The sequence below is a fragment of the Malaclemys terrapin genome, chromosome 2 (genome assembly GCF_027887155.1).
Source record: "Malaclemys terrapin pileata isolate rMalTer1 chromosome 2, rMalTer1.hap1, whole genome shotgun sequence".
Taxonomy (NCBI): Eukaryota; Metazoa; Chordata; order Testudines; family Emydidae; genus Malaclemys; species Malaclemys terrapin.
The window spans coordinates 107,366,362-107,383,419 of record NC_071506.1 but is presented as its reverse complement, the minus strand read 5'-3'; the positions used below and the strand labels follow the sequence as shown (position 1 = coordinate 107,383,419).

General features: G+C 41.0%; 1 protein-coding gene across 3 annotated transcripts in view; it reads left to right on the top strand.

Annotated features, from left to right (window-relative positions):
* Window positions 1-17,058, top strand: part of CDKAL1 (CDK5 regulatory subunit associated protein 1 like 1) — a 774,423-nt gene that overhangs the window by 12,352 nt on the left and 745,013 nt on the right. For all 3 annotated transcript variants that reach the window (XM_054018031.1, XM_054018029.1, XM_054018030.1), the window contains exons 3-4: window positions 4,168-4,334; window positions 7,554-7,666. In XM_054018031.1, coding sequence (XP_053874006.1) covers window positions 4,168-4,334; window positions 7,554-7,666 — 280 coding nt within the window. The remainder of the gene's footprint in view (window positions 1-4,167; window positions 4,335-7,553; window positions 7,667-17,058) is intronic.

Here is a 17,058-nt window from a genome sequence, read left to right as displayed (position 1 = left end):
GTGCGGGTAAGATAAGGGTTAGTTTTCATTCTTAGCCTTACGTTTTTTTGGCCTTCTTCTTAAACACAAATAAAGGGAGAGAAATTGTATGCAGGTGTATGAGTTGATATCATGGATCCCTTGCTGTTAAAAGGTCTGATCTTGCAAATTTTTATGAGTAGTTTTATGGATTCTAATGGGACCACTTGCAGGATAAGGGCCAGATTTGTACTTGATCTGTTCAGTTCTATATTGCTGGAATAAATAACATGCATACCACAGTGCATTGCAGAAATCATGTTTCTCATGGCCAGAGACTTAAGGGTGGGTTGTTTTTGGTTTTTTTTCTTTGGGTTTTTTTTTTTTACTCAATAGACCAGTGGTCCCAAGACTCTTTACCTCATGTCCCTCTCCCTCCCCCTAAGCTGGGGCCGGGAGTGGGGCCAAGGCTATTGGAGGGGGGGGATGTGGACAGAGGTAAGGGGGCTGGCACCTGGGACCCTGGACCAGGACTGGAACTGGGTGGTGCCTCCCCCGGCGGGAGCTGGCCCGGGCTCCAGCTGCGCCCCCCGAATGTTCCGCCCCACAGTTCGGGGACCTCTGCAATAGACTGATTTATTTAGGAGCGTTTATGTTCTATGTAGTTTGGTCTTTGTAAACTATATTGAAAAATCTTTATAAAATGTATTTGTAAGGTGGAAACTGGTAACCATGGACAGTTACTAAAATTAAACAGTTTCTTTTTAGAGGCACTTGAATATGGTGATGAGCACTGTATAAGATTTTGTATTTAAATGAGGTAATGATTTTGAGCGTCTTTTAGTTGCAGTGGTTAAAACTCATATTTCACCAGGTGGATGGAGTGAATTTTGTGTTCCTGAACATAAAGATTTGCAATGAAAAAGTTAACAGTGGATCCATACCTAGGGCCCTACCAAATTCATGACCATGAAAAACATGTCATGGACTGTGAAATCTGGTCTCCCACCATGTGATCTGGTCTTTTGTGTGCTTTTACTCTAAGCTATACAGATTTCACAGGGAAGACCAGCATTTCTCAAATTGGGGGTCCTGACCCAAAAGGGAGTTGCAGGGGTGGGTGGGTCGCAAGGTTATTTTAGGGGAGCCAGGGTATTGCCACTCTTACTTCTGCGCTGCCTTCAGAGCTGGGTGGCTGGAGAATGGCAGCTCTTCAGTGCCCTGCCAGCAACAGCGCAGAAGTAAGGTTGGGAATACCATATCATGCCATCCTTACTTCTGCACTGGTGCTGGCAGCAGCTCTGCGTTCAGCGCTGGGCTCCCGATCAGCAGCTGCCACTCTCCAGCTGACCAGCTCTGAAAGAGCAAGGGTAGCAGTACCGCAAACCATCTCCCACCCCCCAACTCATTTTTGGGTCAGGACCCCTATAATTACAACACTGTGAAATTTTAGATTTAAATACCTGAAATCATGAAATAGGATTTTTTAAAAAAAGGACATGACGGTGAAATTGACCACTGTCAAGGCTGAATCCCAATTCTGTCACTATGAGTGCAGAAAGTGCGGGCCCGCAAGGATTTTAAAAATTAATACTTGCCACTCCAGGCTTGTATTACATTCCCACAGTTACAGCTTTTCTCTGACCTTGGCTTGGTAAATGCTGCCTCCACCCAAATGCAAACCTCCCCCTTTGAACCCAGGAAGGAACACTTGGGAATTCCTCCCTGTGGGGTACCCTCAAGCCCTTTCACCCCCCCCTCCCCCTGTCCCTGGGAAAGAGCTGAGAAAGAAAACAAAGGAAATTAGCTGTGGCTACGAGCTAATCAAACAACATGCACAAACCTCTTAGGACACCAAAAATCCAATCCTGTTCTTAAAAAAGGTAAATTTTTATTAAAAACAAAAAGGAAAAAAATACATCTGGAACTTAGGCTTTTTGCTGGATCTTAAAAGAAACAATTACAAAAATTAAGCACCCAAAATAGTTTTTGTGGGGGTTCAGCTTAAAGGTAGGTTACAAGCAAACAAAAGCATCTGGGGTTAGCACAGAAGAGTTCCACAAGCCAAAATAAGAAATAAACCTGATAGCATCTCACTAAACATTCCCTATCCAAATTATTTCTTCCAGGTATGGAAAATACTTTTTCATACCTGGTTCAAACTTTACATAGCATTTCTGCTTACAGCATTACTGCTCCGTGTCCCTGCAGCCCAGAGAACAACACTGACAAAGGGAAAGTTTCTTTCCCATTTTTAAAAGTTCTAGCCTTCCCATTGGCTCTTTTGGTCAGGTGCCTACTCCTTTTCTTTTACCTGTGGGCTTGTTAACCCTTTACAGGTAAAGCAAGCAGAGAACAGCTACCAAGTTTTACAGCAAGTTGTCTGGCTGGTTGTTCATCAAAGGGAGCTATTCCCCCCACTTTATTTATCACAACCACAGTGGACCATGAATTTGGTAGGGCCCTACCCATAATCTATTGGTGTCCCTCAACAGTCCGCTGCAATTTGAGATGTTAAGAGTTTCTTTTCCTCTTGTTCTTTTGCTCCCTGGCTTGTCAGGATGGGAGAGCACCATGGGACTGCTGAGATTGATGTGGAGTACTTTCCTGCTAAATGTGGATTTTCCGACTAGCATAATTTTGGTCGTTACTGGGGAATGCCACTATGGAACTGGTTTCATTCAGAAAGGGACTGTAATGACCGTGCTGGAAGACTGCTTCCACATTTTACTTGTCAAGAATAATCCTCAAAGTGTATGGGGTGGGTGGGCACAGAAAGGGAGAATGAAAATTGTTCTGAAGCTTCAAAGTTAAAGATTCTAAGCCAAATTCAGTGCTGGTGTAAAACTGTTCTATAGAATGGCGTCCATTTGTGTAACAGTTAAATGTTTAAATACAAAAATTCCAAGATATTCAAGTTGAGGCTGGTGTTGGTTGTGAGCAGGGTCGTGTTTTCTTTCTCCTCCTGTGCTATCATAAACATGGGTTAAGAATGCCACTCCATCTTTTTCTCTGGATTTCTCTGGAAGTTTTATCTGGACTGATACCTTATGTTTAAACATACAGTAGTACTTAGTATTTTTCTTTTGGACGCTTACATTTAAAAAAAAAAAAAAAACTTAAAATTTTATCCTAGTAGATGATAAAACATATTTATCTATAAAGGTTCATAAATGCCAGTTCAGGATTGTTTGTTTTTTTCCATTAAATGAGACTTATTTTTCCAAGGAACTATATAGAGTTTGCTTACTGTTTATGTTAATGCAGTAGATTAAATGACATTCAGCGATTACATTACTAGATTATTATGCCTTAGTTTTTTTTAAAAAGATAGCTGAATATTGGTATGTATGTTTGAAACAGTTCAAGCCAAACTTACTTCAGGTTGAGGCCTTGTATAACTAGATCATGACTGAGGCCTTGACCCTGAAAAAGCTCTCACGTGCTAAATTTACATATATGAAGTATCCAGTGAAGCCAGTGGAACTGTGTATTTGTCAAGTATTTGCAGAACTCAAGGCTGAGTTTTCACTTTCTTGAGACTGGTGCTCATAAGAGATGTTATGGTACTGATAGATTGTTTATTATTCATGGTAGGTACTTTAAACACGATAATTTTGTTTTCTTTACATATGTATCTTTACAGTTATAAACTCAACTAAATGCATGTAGTAAATCTATTTGAGTTAATTTTGGGAAATTGTTTGTTTTGATATGCATGATAAACTCCTCAGTTTGGCATTTCAAACTTAGATATATGTGGAGGAACAAAAATGTAAAAGTCATCATCTACTCTTTCTGCTGTCCAAAATGAAACTTAGTTATTTCGTTTATAATAGGTTATTTCCCTAGTACTACAATAGTAGGTTATTTTTCCTTGTATTTTCCTGATTCTCCTTTCAGATGCCTAGTGCATCTTATTGTGTTAACTTAGTCCCATTCTTCAAACTCTGTCTTACCTGAGAATAGTTCCTTTGATGTAATTGGAATTATTTCACTAAGCAAGAGTTTGCAGGATCAGGTCATTAGCTTCTATATGGTCTTACACAATAGTGGATTTTGAGGTGCACAGTGAGTTCATATATATCTTTAACTATTGCATGTTTATCTAGAAACGTTAGCAGACTTTTCTTCATAGAGTTCATGTGATCAACACTAATATCTGACAATAGAATCTGATTTTGTATTTAAATATTTCTGTTCTTGAAGATGCCTGCTGCTTGTGATTCACTGCTTGAAGATATTGAGGATATTGTGTCAGCACAAGATGTGAAACCACATGACCGACAGTTTGCACGAAAGAATGTTGTTCCTAAAGTGCGAAAACGCAGTTCACAAAAAAATGTTCAGGCGGATGATGATCCACCAAGTGATAGGTAAGTTCTTCTTTCAGAAAAACCCTAGTATATACACACTAACAGTTTTTTAAAATAAAATGGGATGTGGCATTGCCCCATAGCTTTTAAGTTGTCGTCAGATTTGGTTGTAATAAAAACTTTGCTGCTTTTGTTAAGCACACGGACAATTTGGGGCCCGAGTTTCAAAAATACTCAGTACTCCTTATTATGGCTTAATTGCTAAAAGGCTCAGCAGCTCCCACCGAAGTGCCTGAAAGAAGTGACCAGATTTACAGAATTGCCCAGCACCTTGTATTATTTTCAGAGACAGTTACTGGATACTGAGGAGTTTTGACAAAATTTGGACTTTTCATTTAGGATGCCTAAATGGGAGCTGAGCTCTTGGATTCTAGTGTCTTTGTGGGGTTCAGGGGTGGGGAAGTAGAATTTAAAATGTTAAAAGTGGTGACAGTTTACTGTTGAGTCTTTCAGATTACCTATTCAGTAATGGAAATAACTGACTGTTAAATGGCATGGAAGAGTATCAGCATTAGATAACATAAAACTGATATTCTGTAGAAAAAATGTTGGAAAGCTGATGCATCTATGTGTCCCCTTCCAAGAATAAAAAGAGAGAGTAGAAGTGGATCTTTGCATTAAAGCATCCCTTCAAAGTAAATTTGAACTTGAATGTACGTTTTTAGAATGCGCTAAAAAGACTTCAAGATATTAGATCTGCCCCTTAGTCCCACTGCCAATTTTTGTGGTTATACATAGATTTCTTACTTTGTTTTTCTTTTCCCTGTTACTACCTTGTGAAGCCCACGCAAATGATAGAAACTGAACATATGCAAAGCACTATCAAATCCACTAAGTAAACAAGAAAGCAATCCATTTCCAGTCTTTAATCCTGGAATTCTCAGGAAACACCATTTTGGCTTTATGCTTTACAGTCTACTAGAGATCTGAATTTCATAAGCATAATAGCATTTTTTTTTTTTAATCATGAAGTCTGTAGAGTTAGCTCCTTTCAAAGATAGATAATATATTCTTGATATGATGGAATCCGTATATTTGTTGCTGTATCAAGGATCTTCAGCTATCCTTATTTAGTAGTTCTCTCTCTGTTGGCCACTCATCATTACTGTGTGGTTTTCAGTGGTTTTTACTCTGGTAATTTATGTCCCTACAAAGGATGACCTTTTTGGAGCTTTATGTCTGGGATGTAGCCAGGGTTGTTTAAGGACTACACGTGTGTGTTTGCTTTAATCCTATGCCTTGTGTACACTACAAAGTTTTGTCAGGAAAAGCTGACTTTTGCCTAAAACAGTGGAAGTATACACTCTACAAAGTTACTTTTGGCTGCAAAACTCTGCTGTTTTGCCAAAAAAATAAAACCACCTCGATGAGAGGCATAAAGCTTTTTGCAGCAAAGTTAAAGCTACAAGGTGTCAGTGTAGAGACACTACTGTTTGTTTGGTTGACATAACTGACTTCCACCAGTATCCCACAATGCCTGCCCTAACTGCTCTGCTCAGTGTTTTGATCTCTGCTGCCCTGCAGGCATGTGCCCCTCCCCTTTCAAAGGTCCTGGAAGTATCTGACAGCTGAGCATGCTGCTCTGTTGGGGACCAAAGAGCAAATCATTAACTGTGGAATGCTCCTGTTCTCCCCTGCACTAGGAACACAGTGGTAGGCAGACTTTTGCTGTGGGGAATTTGGGGGGGGGGGGCAGATTGCTGTGCTACTTTGACATTCCTCAGCATGGAGCACTGTGGGAGAACTCAGAGGGAATCAGGAATCATAGGCAGGCAGGCAGAGTGGGCTGCTTCTGTCAGGAGAGTAGGGAGAGACTGCTGTGCGGAGCAGATCCGGGGGCTGATGTGTGTGTGGGGTGTCCCCTTCCTCCTGCCTCAGGATAGGTTGGTCAACCTGTTGTCTCCCTCTCCCTCCCCCCCACTTCAGTTGAAAAGCAGCTGACAATCTATTAGGATGCCCATGGGATTGAGAAACCTGCATCATGTGATGCTGCAACTGCCCCATGAGGCATTGCAAACCCTTTCCAAAGCATCCTGCAGCTAGTTGCACAGTAGGGGCTGGTCTACGCTACGAGGGGGGGAATCGATCTAAGATACGCAACTTCAGCTACGAGAATAGCGTAGCTGAAGTTGACTTATCTTAGATTGATTTGCCACGGGTCCTCACGGCGCGGGATCGATTGCCATGGCTCCCCCTCGACTCGGTTTCTGCCTCTCCCTCTGGTGGAGTTCCGGAGTCGACGGGGAGCGCGTTTGGGGATCGATTTATCGCGTCTAGACGAGACATGATAAATCAATCCCTGATAGATCGATTACTATCCGCCGATCCGGCGGGTAGTGAAGACGTATCCTAAGAAAGCTATCACAGTGTGCTGCTCTCTGTATTGATGCAAGAGCTGCTAGTATGGATGCACTCTGCCGACACAAGGAGCATAGTGTGGACATGCAACAGCAGTTTTAATTAAAGCGGCATAACTTTTGCTGACAAAACTTTGTACTATAGACAAGGCCCTACAAATTTTCTGCAAACAGGCAGAAATTCTTATCCATTGGTCATTTTTGACTACTCAGTGTCTCTTAGGACTTGTCTACACTAATAGTGCTGTAGTGGTGCAGCTGCAGCACTTAGTGAAGACACTACCTATGGGAGAGCTTCTCCCATTAGTGTAGGTACTCCATCTCCCCAAGAGGTGGAGAAGCCCACCTTCCTGAATGATGTATAGTATTGCCTCGGAGTTACGAACACCTTGGGAATGGAGGTTGTTTGTAACTGAAATGTTCATAACTCTGAACAAAACGTTATGGTGGTTCTTTTCAAAAAGCTCATCACTGGCTGTACCTATTTCATGGATAGATGACTTATTTTTAGTCCTGTCAATCTGGTACTGTGTATGAACATTGAAATCTCTATCTTAAAAAAAAAAATAAAAATAAAAAAATTTAAGGTTTTTGATTCCATATAGCTACAGAGTATAGTCTTCTCTTTCCATATACCCTCTCTATTTTGAAGATATCATTTCTTTCTTACCTTCCCTGCCCCCATCCCCCATTAAAATACTGAATCTTTTCCTCCTTCTCCACCTCATTGAGGCTGGGTGGAGTCATTTAACATTCCAATGTATAGGGACCAAAACCTTTTGTTCCTGAGTGCCGGAAATGACTTCATGTTCTATTTTGTTTTTATCTTTAACTTGCTTTCCTGATTCTGTTCATTCAACAGCATTATTCCCGGTGCACAAAAAATCTGGATACGCACATGGGGATGTTCTCATAATAATTCAGATGGAGAATATATGGCTGGACAGTTGGCTTCTTATGGGTACAAAATTACAGGTAATGATCTCAGTCAAGCTACTTTCAGGTTCTTTGCTGATTTGTTTAAATATTTAGATTGAACCAGTCTAGTCTTCTTAAATTAGATTTTACTACACCCCCTTTAATCTCCGCATGTTAGCAGGCTTGTTTGGCATTAGTAAACTGTATTTAGAAGTCCATTCAGTGATGTGAGCCATATTTGTGGGCCTCATAGAATTGTAGGACAGCAAGGGACTGGAAGAGGTCATCTAGTCCAGTCCCCTGCATCTTTTGAGGCAGTTCTGATCTATTATGTCAGATTGCTGTTTGTACGTGATGAGTCCTGCTAAAAGTTACTGAATTTAAGTTAAAATAGATTTTGGTGCAGATCCAGTAGTTAATTTTTAAATCTCAATGTCTTGGGGATTTTTAAATCTCTACTTTAGTTAAAAGCGGAACCAAATCTTATGTCAGTAAAATTCTGTGGTTTTTCTTATATAACTACAAGCAAATTCCTTTTCTGTAGTCTTCAGATATATTTAAAAAAATAATTGAGATTTTATATGACCGATTTTAACCTGAACTTTTAAACCTGCTTTTTGAGGATGGACTTTTCAGATTTTTTAGTGTTTCTACTGTACTGCCTGTTGAGTTTTAGGAGACCTGCAGACTGCATGTTATTTTTAATGCAACTGAGATCTAATTGGCCAAACAAAGATTTGGTGTGCTCAGCAGCAACTGGGGACACTAATTTGAAGCCTGTCTTTTTTCTTTATGGACTGGCAGATTCTGGTCATGGTACAGAAGCAGCACACTTGTCCTTCAGGGCAAGAACACCATGTGTTATAAAATAGTGATCCCTCCTGACAATTTAAGTACGGCATTGATAGGACCCAAAAGGAGAGTCCTGTTCATTACCCTCCCCTGGAAAAAAATGGTGATCACTGATGGGAAGAAAAGAGAGAAACTTTTCCTCTGACCAAATGAAATGGTAGTTCAGAAAGTGGATGGCTTCAGAACAATTATGATTGGCTTATAGGGTAACATCTAACAGATAACAACATCAAATTCTACGATAATTGTGTGGGTTTGATTTACTTCCAGTGGCTTCTGTTAGAGTAAGGTGTTTTTTTGTTTTTTGTTTTGTTTGTTTTTATTATCTTTGTTAAGCAGAACCTAACCATTGGTCTAAACATAAGGAAATGTACTGTCATTGGAACACATGGGTGAGGAGTGACCTGGAGGGAATGTCTTTTGTCACATAACGACTTGTCTGTCAGACTTTGGAGTAGAGTTGACCATCTTTGATGGGCACCATGTCAAGCTCTTTATTTCTGGAGGGGTAACTATTGTGATATGGAGGGGTTGGGGCAGGATCCTCTGGATTCCAAGGGATATAAGACCCGACCTACTCCTGCTTCCCCTCTGAACAGGACTGTTAAAGTTCTCATCTGTTTGCCCTCCTCTCCTTTGCCACAAACAAGCAGTACAACATGCCTAATGCAGTGCTGAAAAGATCACTTAAGAAAACTGAAAATATCTGTAACATATTGAAATTAAAACTATAGCTCTTAACTAGTCAAAGTTCAGAATGAAGGACATAATGCAAAATAATAGCCAATGAGTTAAATTTTCATAAACCGTTCCCCAGGTCATTGCTTCAGCATATATCTGGATACTTTAAAGCATTTATGCCTAAGGTTAGGTGCTCAGATACAACAGTAATGTGTGATATAAAAACCTATATAGAATAGAGTAGGAGCATGTCTTAAGGGATGTTAAATGATGTGTGAACTTTCCCCACTCTGCTGTTGTCTCTGCCTACGCTCAGATTTGAAACTGTTAGTGACTTAGCGAAGACTATTCAAACATAGTTCTAGTTAGGAAGATACTAATGTTTTCCCTGCCTTTCATAGATTGAGACTTTTTTTTGCAAAACTGAGTTAAATCTTGTTTACATAGGCTGTACAGTGTTTCCCATCTAGTCAATGTGAAGTGTATCCAATTGTTCAAAAATGTGATTTAGCTCAGACAGAGCCTGGGTTGTTCATTTGTTGTCATGAATCTGCGCTCCAAGGAAAGTTTGTGCAGTTTTGGAGTGTTGGAGAGAGATATTGGGCAGTAAGAGGTGTCCATCATTATATTTTCTAGTGTACGTTGTATGGATTGGATTAAAGAACATATCTCACAAACAATATATGCTTCATGTAGCACCAAGCTCTAACTAGCCATTGGAGATTGGTGCCAGCTGATTCCAGGGCCTACTGTTAGAGGCAGATCTGGACAAAAATATTTTTAAATGTGCTCTAAAAGTGGCCACCTTTAAAACATTTTTGACAAAATGTATTTTTATCAAAATATGATGTTTTGTGAAAGCTGGGAAGGTTTCTGGGGTCCAGGGCAGACTCTGTTCATTTCTGACAAGCAAAAGAGCGAAATGTGAAAACAGTCATTTCGAGACAACTTCATTTCATGGAAATGTTTGAAAGGGGTGTGTGTGTGTGTGTGTGTGTGTGTGTGTGTGTGTGTGGTTAAAAACAAATGTCAAAACCTCAAAAGTTGTCGCAAAATGGAATTGTTCTGCCTGCCTGCTCGAGGACTCAAATGTATTTCCAGTAAGTAAATTCCTGAATAGAGGACCTGCTACAATAAATACCTTGCTTCCAATTTCCTTGAGCTTTAATGTGGGTAAGACAGTCTGTATTCTCAAGATGCAATAATATGCTGTATTGAATCGTGGACTTTATCACCTATCCTGTTGTCAGGGCCGGCTCCAGGCACCAGTGAAGGAAGCAGGTGCTTGGGGCGGCCAATGGAAAGGGGCGGCATGTCCGGGAATTCGGCGGCGGGTCCCTCAGTCCCTGGGAGCGAAGGACCCACCGCTGAATTGCCACAGAAGAATGAAGTGGTGCGATTGAGCTGCCGCAGAAGTGCCGCTGATCGGCTTTCTCCCCCCCACCCCACCCCCACTTTGCCGCCTAGGACGGCAAAAAAACTGGAGCCAGCCCTGCCTGTTGTAACCACCTAACCAGTCCTGTCATTCTAAAATTAGGGCAAATGGCAATTCTGCTACCCTGCATGCAGTAATTGAGTGCACTCTGTTATTTGCTAATTGATCATATTGTTTTTGTTTAAAAATTTTGTCAAATATTAAAAAGTCTGCAAACAAAAGTTTCTGAAATTTAACTCTGACTTTAAAACTCTCAGTTGATTCTTGGATTATATGTGAAATCATGAAATCAGCAAAATCAAAAATTGCCATAGAATTCATTGTAATGATCTTTTAAATTGCAAGACCCATTAAGAGTGACATATTGGAATACCACAGTAGTTTCATCATGGAAAATGTTTAGCTATCTGGAGGTAAGGAGTTATTTTTGGCACACAGTGTGCTAATAAAATTGACAGACTTTGCAAGAGAACATTTGGCTTTTACATACATCCTTGATTCAGGGTATATTTAAAAAAAAAAAAAAAGCTTTGAGGGGAAGTCCTAAGTATTTGCATTGGGATCTTAGTGGGCCCCAGGACTGAGTGGCTCAAAAATTCCTCTGGTTACAATACAGTTCATTTATTAGACATGCAGGCTCTGGTTATGTGAGGGGCATGAAATTGAGTCAAGGTTGCCAATACATATTTGAGAGATAGCTGCTCCAGATGGCTTTAATTGTAAAAGATTTTATTCTTTTGTGGTCATCCCTAGCAACCCGACTTCAAGCGAAGGTGAAGGTATGTGAACCTGCAGTGGGGAAAACCACTACAATGCATTTGATGCCTTTGCTCGTAGGGAGCATGCCATGGGATTGCTTTCTAGTACAGGACAAATGGAACTTAAATATTATGGGTCGCTCCTTTGCTCAGTTTCCTTTGAAATAGTCAGATGGAGATTTCAAAGGAACAAGATTTTGTGCTCTCATCTCATTCGTTATCAAGCCTCCGCTTTCTGATGCCATTGGGGAATAACTGTATTTGCACTTTTTAATGGAAAGAGTAAATCCTGGTTGTTTATGCTTGGGATATTGGTAGACTGAGTGGTAAACATTTTAAAAATGAAGTGGGAGAAATTCCTTTTTGCCTGAAATGTTTCAGGCCAGAAGTGAATTTTTTTAAGAAGTTTGAAATGCCAAGCTGCATTTGTCATAAAGCCATGAAGCTGTAACTTTGCGGGACTACTTTGGGAAGTCAGGGCTTAAAGGCATTGTCTAAAACTTCTCTAACACTTAATACCTCCCTGAGAACTAGTGCATAGACCTTTTATGTAATTATTTGTAGAGCTAGTTTTCAAGTTGAATTTGCAAACTGATTGGTTCTGTGCCTTTTTCTACAGTGGTTGATAGAATTTGCATTAACCTTGTGTATAACTGAATGCCAGCAAATTTGGGGAACAGACTCAGTTTTCCACAACTGTCCAGTTTATAGTATATACCACACTTCGGCCCTACTGTTAGAGACATTTTCTGCCATCCTGGAGGAAAGTTCTAGACAACTTTGTGTTAATGATTCCACTTAATGGAATTGCAGAGGTGATGGAATAAAAGTGCCTTCCAGGAAGTGAAATCTGCGTTCCCTCACTCCACTCTCAGTTTTTGCTTTTACATGACAGAAGCAGGTAATCTTAATTTCTGCCATCCCTCATCTCCAAAGAATCACGAGGAAAAACTTTTACAAAGAGGAAGAGAGAAAAGCCTCATAAGAATGACAGATGCGCATATTTGATGGCCCTCCACCCTTTTGTTTGCAGTAATATAGGAGGCAACAGCTGTCTCAGACAATTTGTTCTGCTCCAGCCGCCTCACCACCAAGTTTTTGATCCTAGCAGGCAAAGTGAGCTTTTAGTTACAGGCAATCCTGCTTCTTACCTTCAGGGCAGAATTCATCATTTGCTCAGTTCTCAAGCTGGGACATATTCTTATTTACCATGGGAACTAGACAAGCTTTGGATTTTTATCATAGCTACTCCCCATACTCCTATCCCCAGTTTTTTGTTATATGACAAAAAAATAGTTGCTTTTGTAAATCAGGGGAATGTATTCCCTTGCTTTAAGTGACTCTGGACATGGGTGAGTCTGCCTGGTGCTTAACAATTGCCTTTTTGAAGCCTATCTTAACTGGACCTATATCTTTCTCTGTTCTATATTACTTTCATAGTTGAAGTTTCTGAGACTTTGGAAGCAGGCCTGCGGGGCTGAAAAATCTCACAAGCACATTATCCTCACTGACAGTTGGGTAATGCTTGTAAATCCAGGTATGCACACCTGTTTGGGGTTAATTCTTTTTTAGTAGAAGAACTCCGTCAGTCTGTTCCGTACTCTAATGCTTGTGCACCACACTACATTCTGGCAGTGCTGGCATTCTCAGATTACAGTATAATGGCTTTTAAGTGACGCATCGTTCACAGGTCAATCCATATTCTAAGCACCTTTCTTCCTCATCTCAAAGTTGTGGGTGCAGAGGGTTAGGCCATTTGTAATTGAACCTGTGGGACTGCACCAGTATAATCTGCCAAGGTGAAATGTGTGTCTGATAGCTGTCCTCTTCTGGGTGGTGTTCTGCTCTTATCCATGCAGAGCATGTTAATCAGCCATTGCAGTTGGGCCTGTCTCACAGTTCCCAGTATGGCACCCTTAAGCAGTGGTTTAGGAGTGATTTTTGAAAAGCCTGTGGGAAAACAAGCCAGTTCCCATAACTCCCAGGCCATTGCTCAGGCATATCCTCAAAACGAAGGCCTGGATTTTCTCAGACTGTTTTCACTTGGAGAGCCTGAAACTCAATCAGCAAATGTCTTAAGTGATCCAAGAGAAATAGAGGAGCATTACTGGAATTTGTGCTATAACTTTATAACAGTTCCATTTGCTATTTAAAGATGAAGTTCACAAGGTGCCACTCGATGTTTAAGATGCAGTTATAGATTAATTGAATGGAGTTCTTGAGACCTGTGGTGAGCAGCAGTAGCTATAGAACTTTTGAATCAGGAAGGACTCTTTTTATTAACTCTTTGGGGAACTGGCCCTGAAATTGCAGTGACAGGAGGGGAGGAGAGCTCTACTGTGAAGAAAGAGATGGTTACACTTTACTCTGGAAACTGGCTAACCTGGATAATTCGTGGTCAGTTGTGTACCAGGTGGGTGTTGGGAAGGAATAGGTACTTTTGTGTATGGTAGTACAATGATTGTTTTAGGGGCTTGTGATCAAGGTAACAGGTGCAGGAGACGATTGAGAGTTTTAAACAGTTGGCCTCTTTGAGCTGTATTGAATCTATAAATTCAACCCACGCACCTGTTCTGTGCTCGCATTATTAAGCCCATGAAGCAAACCTTAGTCGATAATTGTGTCTAGTTCCCAAATATTTAGAAAAGTTGACCTGGCAAAGTGTGTGATGCTGGCAAAGTCGTGTGATGCTATGATTTTTTTAGGATCAGGTACAAGTGGCATTATCTTCCCACCCAACAACTCCTTAATTTAATGGTGCGTGTGTCTCCACGATAATTCTCCATGACTACTATGCATCAGTGAGTATTCATACAAATCTGGAAATGTGTTCTGTTAGCTCCTGCAAAACCAACCCAATCAGTACACAAAACAATAAAAAGCCACACATCTTGGGTAAAGGTTCCCCAGTTTCTGAAGATCGACTCTTCCTAAACTGTGTGTGTCTGCTGTCTCAAGAGTGAGAGACTTTCTTGAAGATTGGCCTCTATTGTCATCCTGGTTCTTGCCTAATTCCTTCATTTCTGACTAGCCCATGCTTGTGGAACTCATACCTTGATTCCTCACTAGCCACATGTCTTTGTGTTTGTACAGTAGTGCCCATATTTGTAAATATGGTAATATTTAAAAATATACTTTTCAAAATTGATATTTCATCCAACCCTAGTTTAAGTGCTGGCAATTAGTATTTATAAAATTGAGCTCTTATTTTACAAAGTAAAGATTTTAAGCACATTGCAATTGGTTGGGTGTAGTGTGCGGATTCTGGATGGCGTTGGTGGCCTGAGATATAGAGGAGGTCAGACTAGATGATCTGGAGGTCCCTTCTGGTTTTGAACTCTAATTATTATAGGGATATGTACTGTATCTCTGGCAGCCAACAGGTGGCAGTATTGGATAACGAATACTCTACAATACTTTTGTGTGTATATGTATCAGCTGTGTATGACTTGATCAGCTTGGCTGCACAATTTAGTAGGGTCAGGTTTTAATCACTTGAAATTTGGATTAGTTGAAAATTTTGAATAAAAATTTTAATGCTTGTTATCAGAATAGTAGCAATCTAAATTTTTTGTATTTGAGTTTCTGGATGATCAAATTAAACTTATTTGCACAAAATTAATTTGGGCTTAATTTAAATTGACAGTAACAAACTTAGTTCCTCCATTTAGAAACCCCTCCCCACTTGATTTTTACTGATTTAGGGGGAAAATATGTTAATGTTTGGTTTGAAATATTCCTGCAGGACTGTGGACATATTTCTTTTATAACTAACCCTGCAGGTCTTTTTAATTATGAAAGGATTTGAAGTTTTTAAAAAGCTCTTAAATAGATGTGTGTAAAGTGTTTTAACCATTTTAATAGTGTCTATAGTCGTAAAATATTTAAAATTGTAGAAATTGCTGAAATGCAGCTACCTGGTGTGGTGGAAATTAACAGCTGTTTTACAGTACACAGTTGCTTAGGAGATGAGTGAAAGAACCCATATCTTAATATTGCAAAGGGAGGTGGTGTTTAGATAAAGGAAATAATTGTCTCAGTATTTTGGGTAGGTTCTTTTTATTGCTGAAAGTACCATAGGTTCTTGAGTTGATGGTCAGGATCATGGTTTTATGATTCACCCCAGTAAATTCCATACACCAGGGGTTCTCAGATTTCATTGCACTGCAACCCCCTTCTGACAACAAAAATTACTACGCAACCCCAGCAGGTGGGACCTGAGCCTGCCCAAGCCTCACCATCCCGGGTGGCGGGGGTGGGGTGGGGGGAACCCCAAGGGCTTCAGATCCTGGCACGGGGCCTGTAGCCTGAGCCCCACTGCCCAGGGCTGAAGCTAAAGCCTGAGCCTCACTGCCCAGGACCAAAGCCCCTGGGGCTTCAGCTTTCAGCTTCGGCACTGGGCCCCAGCAAGTTGTAACCCACAGTTTGAGAACTGCCACAAACCCATATTGGAGCTTTGGTTTAGTACTGATTCAACAAGAATGCTGCCACCTACTGAATTACCAGCACCATTTCCCTCATCTTTTTGGGTTTTCCTTGGAGGGACCCCATCCAAGAATTGACAAGTTCTGATGCTGATTAGCTTGTGAGGAATGAATACTGAAGTTAGGTCTTGGACAAATCCACTTTCTCTGGGGCTGTTGGGCTTATCTTGCCTTTCAGCAGGTAGTTTTCCTTTAAATAAAAAATGTATATACAGTAACTCCTCGGTTAATGTTGTTTCATTGTTACGTTGCTGATCAATTAGGGAATATGCTCGTTTAAAGTTGGGCAATGCTCCCTTCTAACGTCGTTTAGCAGCTGCCTGCTTTGTCCACTACTTGCAGGAAGAGCAGCCTGTTGCAGGTAGTTGGTGGGGGCTTGGAACCAGGGTGGACCGGCAGCGCCCCCATCAGCTCTCCCTTCCCCTAAGTTCCCTGTGCTGTAACTGCCCAGCAGGCTACCAGTTGCAGCTGTCCCTCCCACCACTGCCATGTACTGCTCCTGCCCTCTGCCTTGGACTCCTGCTTGCTGTGCAGAAGGGGGGTGGGGGAGCTAATGTCAGGGTGTCCCCCTCACCCCTGCTTCTGCACCCCACTTACCCCTTCTCCATTTAGAGCAGGGAGAGGACACGGCGGGAGAGAGACAGAGAGAGAGCTTGGGGCAGCAACTGCTATATCAACTTCCTGATCCACTTAAAAAGACAATACACTTAAGAGTGGGTCAGCTTACTTAAAGGGGCAGTGTGCATTTCTCTCTCTCTCCCACACACAAAGTATGTGTCTGTCTGTGTCTGCTGTGCTGTCTCCCCTGCCTCATGTTCATGCTGCCTTGATGAGAGGCTACATTAACAACAATGTGTTAACCCTTGAGGGCTCAGCTGAGTGCTAAGTTAATCATTTAGCAGCAAGGCATTCCCTGGGAAATATCCCTCCTTCTTCCACCCTCTAACTTCACCGAGACCTCAGCCAAGCTTCACAATCACCGTAGCTGTGAACAGTATTAAATTGTTTGTTTAAAACGTATACTGTGTGAATATCTATTTAATATATAGTTTTTTGTCTGGTGAAAATTATTTCCGTGGAACCTAACCCCTCCCCCCATTTACATTAATTCTTATGGGGAAATTGGATTAGCTTAACATCGTTTTGCTTAAAGTCTCATTTTTCAGGAACATAACTACAACGTTAAGTGAGGAGTTACTGTAGTTGCACAGAATCTTGCAAATGTAAAGAGAACAGGAA